The sequence below is a fragment of the Cannabis sativa genome, chromosome 2 (genome assembly GCF_029168945.1).
Source record: "Cannabis sativa cultivar Pink pepper isolate KNU-18-1 chromosome 2, ASM2916894v1, whole genome shotgun sequence".
Taxonomy (NCBI): Eukaryota; Viridiplantae; Streptophyta; class Magnoliopsida; order Rosales; family Cannabaceae; genus Cannabis; species Cannabis sativa.
The window spans coordinates 32451175-32459653 of NC_083602.1; the positions used below are offsets into that span (position 1 = coordinate 32451175).

An 8479-nucleotide genomic window follows, 5' to 3' on the forward strand; every position below is an offset into this window, starting at 1 on the left:
TAAGATTGTGAACACACAGGCAGTCTCATACACCCATTCACATCATTCTCCTTAGTCCTTCCTATTATCCTACACACCCTCCTTAAATATTACACTATCTACCAAGTCAACCTTCTTCAATTCCCACCCAAAACCATCTTTATTTTTATCATTTCATAAGTAACAACTTGATTACATCATTTCTTATAAAATTAAACCAACATTAACTTATTTTAATCCACCACATCAACTCACCCAACTTCCCAAATGCTACTCTAGTCTTTGTATAACATTACTCATTTTATAATTAACATGCATCTAAATGCATAAAATTTATGATTGGTATCAATTACACGATTAAAAATAATATGTTCTCTACCTAATTTTTTATTATTTCATATTAAAAAGATAATCACATTATGTTGATCCCTGCACCCCGTTTTACATCTTAAATGAACTTAAGGATGATGTGTCAACTCTAAAAAAATTATTTAGGACATTGTTATTGAACTACACCAGTAATACTTAACACTTTTTATAAGTGGCTTTTTACGATGACTTAGTAATATTACTTAAAAATTATTTTTTTTTAAATTATATAAGACCCGATACTTTAATTACACCAATAACGATATGATACCGAATTTTTTTTAACAATTCTAAAAGTACTTATACCTCATTTCTTTTGGAAATCTTTCGTAGCTGCTACAACATGCTACTACTTAAAAGATCAAACATGATTCATCTTCATAGAAGTTATGATGAGATTCCAACTTTTTCAATCAAAGATGTTATAATTTATACCTACTACTACACTACACACAAAAAGTAGTTTATATGATTTTAAACGAAGAGAAATACTAAAAAAATCTTAGTAATACTATATCATAATTATTATTAATTATTATTAATGCAATTAAATATTAATTATTACACAGAGTCGATTTTGAGGTTATTGAGCTTGGCATGCGCCTTGGACACCCGAATTCTCAAGATCTTGAAATTGTAAGAAAAAAAATCATCAGTTTATAAATAAAATATTAAATAATAACAAAAATATAATAAAATAGTATTATTATAGAGAATGTTATTTTTTTTTTTTATTGTAGCTTAATAGTTATACTTATTTACTAGTAATTTAGAGCATCTCCAAATATGCTCTCTAAACACAATCCTTAGTTAAAATAGGGAGTAAATATTTTTTTTAAAAAAGAGCTCCAACCATAAAAACAAAAAGGACTCACTATAATAGAGAATGGATAGAGAACTTCTTCTTTTTTTGCAAATTCTTTTTTGTATTATTTTAATAAAAATATTATTACTTTTTTAATTATTTAACAAATTAATTTATATTTAATAAATTAAAAGAATAAAATATTATTAAAATAATTAAATACCGACTAAAATAAGATGCATAATTGGGGCAAGAATAATAAAATTAACTCTCTATTCTAATTTTTTTAGCTATTTTAGCTCAAATTTGGATAAAAAAATAAAGAACACCTTAGAGATACTCTTTGGGGTATTGAGTTTGAGTGGTAGTAACATCTCTAATGGTACTCTCTATTATAGGTAAATAATGTGTTTAGAGAACATGAGAAATGAGATCAATTCTAAATCTCAAATTTTATATTTTTTTAGGGTAAATATTATTTTGCAAAAGTTACAAATTGAATCCTCTATATTTTTCAGAATAGTACAAATAGGACTTTGAATTAATTTTTTTTGTTAAAAATACTTCAATTTAAATGTATTATGACAAAAATGTTTACATTTTCTGTATCTATTTGTGTTAGGAATTATCTTCAAGTTGGTTATATATATATATATATAAAAAAAAAATTGTTAAAATTAAATTTGGAATCCTATTTTTACTATTTAAAAAATACAGTATCTATTTTATCATTTAATAAAACAGAAAGTTCAATCGGTAACATAAAGTCTAATTAAAATGATATTTACCTTTTTTTTAAAAAAAAAATTAATATATAGCTAAAATTATTAAATAATTATTATAAATAAAATAACCACTAATTATTAGCATGTGAGAGACTACTAGTATTAGTAATAGTAATGTAGCATTTTATTAATGTCGTACGTTACACGTAGTGAAAGCGCGTGGGAGGAATTTGATGGTATGTGGCAAAAGAGTCCACCAATACCCTCATTTGAGCCAGTCCAACACGCTAAGCCAACAAAAACTCGTGACGAGCCCCTCCTTAGCTCTCGGCCTAACCAACCCCCCCAAACCCCAACCCAAAAAGCCCCCACCACCACCACCACAACTCACTAACCAAAACCCATCCCAACAAGAAAAAAAAAAAGAAAAAAAAAAAACTTAGCTCCCTAAACCCCACCTTTCCCAATTTTGATGGCTTCTCACCAAGACGACGTCGTTTTGCCCGGAGAAGAAGACCTCGACTCCTCCTCCCAAGACGAGGAGGAAGACGACGTCGTTGATGAAGATGAAGACGATGATGACGAGGAAAACGACGACGTTTTACCTGAAGCCTCCTCTCCTCCTTCCACCTCTTCCGCCGGGGCTGACCGTTTCCATGTCGCTGTTGCTGTTCCTCCTTCCTCTTCCAATTCCGTTACTGTTGCTCTTCCGGCTGTTACAACCAACGGCGAGCCTCTCCATCTTCATCATCGCCATCCTCCTCCTCCTCCCCCTCCTTCTAGCCTTGTTACCACCGTGATCGCTGCTGCTTCAGCTGCCGATCCTTCTGCTGTTTCTGATCGGCATGGAAACGACATCGTCTTGGCTGTCCAACCGGAGGAGAAAAAGCCTGCTGCTTTTGATGACTCGAGGAAGCTATTTCAGAGGCTGTGGACTGACGAGGATGAGATCGGACTGTTGCAAGGGTTTCTTGACTATACCACGCAGCGTGGGAAGACGACGCATCATGGTCAAAACGACACCGCTTTGTTCTATGATCAGATCAAGTCTAAATTGCAGTTGGATTTCAACAAGAACCAGCTCGTTGAGAAGCTTCGAAGGTTGAAGAAGAAGTACCGGAACGTGCTCAACAAAATCTCGTCTGGAAAGGAATTCTCTTTTAAAAGCCCTCATGATCAGGCCACTTTTGAGATCTCTCGCAAGATCTGGTGCGACTTGGGCCGTATTGGTCCCGAAGATAATGCCCTGGAAGACGAAGATCCAAACCCTAACAATCCCAATTTTCACATCGAGGTCAAGGCCGAGGATGCCGGGGGTTTCATTCTCGAGAAGAAAACACCACCGCCGAGGTCTCGTAAGCGATCACGGCCGAAACCTGCCGTGGCAGCAGCGGACGACCGACGCTGTACGAATGATGGCTCGCCTCCGAAAAAGGATAACAGTTACAATCACGGCAGCGGCGGCGGCGGTACTGCTAACACCCCCATTAACATTAACGGAAATGTCCAAGGATTGATAGAAGAGACCGTGAAGAGTTGCTTATCGCCATTATTTAAGGAACTATTGGGTAGCGCAATGGCCGGCAGCGGTCCGGGACCGTGTGCGGCGCCGAGGGTGTTTGGTGGGCTTGCATTGAATCCAATACCGTTGAACTTTGGCGGGTCGTCAATGAATTTCGGGTGTGGGGAAGTGGTGGACGAGAAGTGGAGGAAGCAACAGATTTTGGAGTTGGAAGTTTACTCGAAGCGATTGGAATTGGTTCAGGATCAGATAAAGACTGCTTTGGAGGATTTGAGGTCGAGAGGAGGGCCTTAACTCTTCAAATGGCGAGGTTTTTGGAATCAAAGATGACAACTTTGTTGGTAGAGCCTCAGAGGGGTCTTCGAGTTTTTTTCTTCTTCTAATTTAGCCTTCTGGTTCGTATAAATTTCCTCTGATCACTTATTAATGGTTGATAATATAGTGTAGCTTAGTATTTGAATTTGGAATATTTGTTATCCTTAAATTAATTGATAAAAACCCGAAAATCCAAGCTGGTTGAATAATGATTCTCCTTAATGACTGTGTAGTCATTTGATAGTTTGTTTATAGGTTTTCTTCTTTTTAGATTCTCCTCGTGACTGAATAATGATTCTTCTTCTTTTAGATTTGTGTGGATAATAGATAATTTTATTGAAACCTTAATTTTTTCGTTTCTGTCTTGTGGCGATAAACCCTTATTCTTGTTTGTGTTTTTAACATTTGAGTCTGTGAATAGGTGATCTATTCTAGAACATACCAAAGAAGAAAACAAATACATGCTTTAGCATTTTCAATTCAATGATATGCCTTGCAATTCATGCTGTAGATGAATTATGTGATTATATATAATGTAACTTAAATGGAGTGGATCTGTCAAGTCAGAAACTTTAGACTCAAGAATCTGAGTTGCACCTTCTTTTTTATAGTAATGACTCTATGAAATTATTATTCTTTAACCCCAACAACTTTTCAATTTATAAAAACAGAAAAAATCTTTTGATATGAAGTTCTGAACCAGTGCTGTGTTCCTCTTACTTTGACTAGTTGACAACATTTGAACTGCAATATTAAATTGAGGGAGGTGATGTTTAATGCCAGGACGATCTTTTTCATGTCTCATTATGTTTATGTTACCTCTATTCATCTAGTTAGTAAATTTATGGTGATGAAAACATGTCTTCTGGGTTTTGCTTTTAGCTTTTGTAATATGGTTAACTAGAACAAAAGGATGGTCATTATTGTAATTGGAAAAAAAAAAAAAGAGATACTTTTTGTGTTGATATCATCAGTCTTATAATCGAGGTGAGTGTCACTACAAAAACGGTTCGTGAATCGTGACATGTCACATTCATTCATCTTTTCTTTGCCCTCCTTTCTCACGGGTCTTGACAATTATTGTATTTTCAGATACGATTAATTATCACAGTTATGATTTCAACTTGGAGGAGAAAAGAAAACAAGCCAAGAATAACATGTTACATTTTTATTCAACACTTGGCCATGGCTTTATTAACTATTTATATAAGATTGAACTTCTAATATACTTTTTTATATGCAATAAAAAATGTGTAATTCCTATCCCAACATGTGACTCTAGTCTGAATGCTGATTTAACAAGTACAGTTTTGAAAGCAAAATTCTATTGTCTAAACGATTCAATTCATTACAATATAATGAATAGGGTTTTTTTATATATAGATTTAAGTTTCATCTAGAACTATGGAGTCTATAATAACCATAATTATGCGACTAAAAGCATCAGAGTTTCTATTAGACAATTTTTTTTGCCCCTTTTGAAAAGTCGAGCACTATCCTCATCTGGTTGTTTTGCTTAATTGATTTTGTGTTCCCAAACAATTAAAACAACTCTAAGCTTGCTGACATAAGAGGAGGATAAGAAAGAAAGGAGAAGGCTTTTGAAATGATATTAGCCAACCCAAATATCCTCAAAATCATCTCTTTAATAGTGGCCATATGTTTTTTCTTCACATTTCAAGGAATCTAACCTGTTATTTTGTGAGAATGCATTTCTATCAATTCAAACATAACCAAGAAAAGAATGACACCGAAGTTAGGTAAATACATTGGGATCATATCTAAGTTAGAAGTATACACTTTTTTGAAAGAAAAGAAAGAACTTCGAAATATACACTTGATTTCAAAGAAGTCGGTTGAGCTGTAGAATGATAGATACTGAAATAACTTTTGACTTTTCATTTTCCATTAATAGTTCATTAAAATGAAAGTCTTCAACGAAGTACAAAGATGAATTTGATTATTTCTGAGAGCTCCCCATAATTAAAAAAAGAGAAGAAACAATCAGTACATTGCGAACTTTGCCTTGGTCTTCTCGAACACTTGTTCAGCAATAACAGCACCAGTTCCATCAGCTTTCTTGATTTCCAAGTGAGCTTTTTGATAAAATCCAGTGCCTCTCAATGCATCTGCAATAAAATCATCAAACCCGATTGCAATGGCAGCCTCAGCTTTCGCTCCATAAACCAATCTCTGTTTCAAATGGAGTAGAGAAAATGAACTTGTCAGGAAATTTTGTATTGTTCAACATGGAGCAATTATGATGACAGAAGACAAAATGTGTAAACCTTAATTCTTGAGAGATGAATAGCTCCAAAGCACATCGGACATGGCTCGCAAGATGCATAGATTTCGCAGTCCGAGAGCTCAATTTGATTCAGCTTTTTGCAAGCCTGCAAGAAAGTTCATTCCAAGCATGAGAGTAACAACAACAATAGAAGAATCACTAACAATGAGCTAAATCCAGGGTAGTTCAGTTCAATCAAAATTAAAAAATGCAAACTTGACCATTGAATTTAATTCTCAGAACAAAGTAAAAAAGAACACATCTCTTCCAGACACTTGTCTAGTCATTCTCATCAGTTGTGTGCTATATTATTATCCCAGTATGCCCAGCATGAGCAAGACCCCAAAAAATTAGTGTTTGGAATAATCAATAGAATAGACAGAGCAGAACAATAAGTTTTGGGAAGCAATTCAACAAGAAGTGTCCAATAAAATCGAAACAAAATTCTCCACACAGCCACATAAAGAGATATTTGGTCAATAAAATTCAGGAGTCAATTATCCACAGAAAGAACTCTGAGACATGTCACATTTTGCACAACTATGAATCAAGGAACCAGTTTACAATACAGAAATTCATTAGTTTCATAGTCTAACCTCTCTTATTGCAGTGACCTCAGCGTGAGCAGTTGGATCAGTGTTATGCAAAACCATATTGTGGCAGCTCACTATTACTTCATTGTTTCGAACAACAACAGCACCAAATGGGCCTCCATGTCCACTGTCAACTCCTTTGTATGCTTCTTCCACAGCTTTTGTTAAGAATTCATGGTCTCTATCCTGTACAACTAGTTACACAACATCCAAAAATAAATCAGACACAAACTATAAAGGTTCGATCTGTTTACAAACTCATGCTTCAATAGAAGAAACTAAACCAATAACTGACTAGTTTATGGTAATGGTCAATGGATTAGTAAAGCACAATACCTTCATGGTGAGCAGCAAATGCAGATGCGACAGAAATGGTTCCATCAACTACAAAGGAAGAAAATCAATCAATAAAAATGCCAAACTGACATCAAATTCTATTTTCCAATCAAATGGGAGTTTCAATAACCACAACATTATCCTAAATTTCTAGTTGATCCATTACTAAAATGGCGTGCTAAAGGGCAATCCGTATAAAGCAAAAGTAAGCACTTTTTATAAAATCAAAAGGGAACATTAAGCTAACAAACTAACGAGTCTATATCTGATATATTAGCAGAAAATCCAAATCTTAAGAGTTTCAGATAGGAACCTTCCTAAAAAAAGTCTTCAATTTGATCATTTCAGTTCCCATCAAAAGGCGATCTCTCATGAAAACATAAATATATAGAAGAAAAACGATAAGTTCTATAAGAAAATGGAGGAAACAAAAAGACTTATAGCAGAAACAAATCCAAGACGTAGAAAACTTGTAATTCAACACTATAATCATATTGTACACCAAATCGCGACAAAATTATGTTGATAAAGTACGGATCTTGAGAAACTCCCCCAAAGGCTAATTCCTAACTATAATTAGCACACAATTATAAGAAAAAAAAAAAACAAAACAAAAAAGAAAATCGAAATGGCATGGCACAAAAATAGATGCAAAAGAGAAATACCCAGATACTAAAATGACTACAAAGTAGAGAAATAATGACAAAAACTAATACCTTTAGCGTCCTCCATGATGGGAATTGAAATGAAAATGAAGAACTGAGAAATGGGTGGAAGAAAAGATGGACAAAAGAGAGAATAGAAAGGGGAAACGTAAAACGTGAAAATGGAATGGGAAGAGAGCTGGTCCACGAGTCTTATATTTATAGTGTTGGCATTTAGTGAAGAGAGCTTACGAAAGGAAAGAGAGAGAGAGAAAACACTAGCGAGAAATAAATAAATAAATAAATAAATGAAATTGAAAAGATGAAAGAAATGACGTGTTAAAAGCTGTTAGACAAATGGAATGGTTATTCAGCTTCCAGTTCGATCATATATTCATATTCACTCTATATATTGGTTCTTTTACAAGGGAAAGAAATCATATGACATTTGACTAAATTCTATATGAGCACTCAAAAACATGGATTCGTTTAGCTTTGATTTAGGATAAAAAGATTTATGAATTTGATTCATTAAATACAAAATTTAGTATTTTAAAGTGTAAATATTTAAATTTAATTTTTAGTTATAAGATAAATATATAAATTTAATTTTTAGTTGTAATAATACTTAACTTATTTTTAAAAAAATTTTGTGATATTAATATTTAAATAAAAAATAAAAATTTAATAACATAGATCAATCATAAATTATCAAATAGTCATTGACTTGTCAGTTATAAAAGTTTCACAAATATAATTGAAGCATTAAAAATTAAACTTAAATATTTATAACTGAAAGTTAAATTTAATTTTTTTTTTTGAAAGAAATTAAATTTAATTATTTACACTATAAAGTACTCAAAAAAATTTCAAACAAGAATTTATTCTAATTTATATATTGTAC

The 8479-nt window shown here is 33.2% G+C and overlaps 2 protein-coding genes across 2 annotated transcripts; one reads left to right on the forward strand and one right to left on the reverse strand.

Annotated features, from left to right (window-relative positions):
- The first annotated feature begins 2049 nt into the window (after positions 1-2049).
- On the forward strand, positions 2050-4075 carry LOC133034932 (probable transcription factor At3g04930). Its single transcript, XM_061110480.1, has one exon. It carries the CDS (start codon positions 2351-2353, stop codon positions 3692-3694), a length of 1344 nt encoding a protein of 447 aa, XP_060966463.1. The 5' UTR covers positions 2050-2350; the 3' UTR covers positions 3695-4075.
- A 1385-nt stretch (positions 4076-5460) lies between these two features.
- LOC133034933 (guanosine deaminase-like) lies at positions 5461-8077 on the reverse strand. The gene is made up of 5 exons (XM_061110481.1): positions 7648-8077; positions 6932-6979; positions 6599-6789; positions 6004-6108; positions 5461-5908 (listed from the first exon to the last, which is right to left on the reverse strand). The coding sequence occupies exons 1-5, from the start codon at positions 7661-7663 to the stop codon at positions 5720-5722; spliced, it is 549 nt and encodes a 182-aa protein (XP_060966464.1). The 5' UTR covers positions 7664-8077; the 3' UTR covers positions 5461-5719.
- Between the last annotated feature and the right edge of the window lie 402 nt (positions 8078-8479).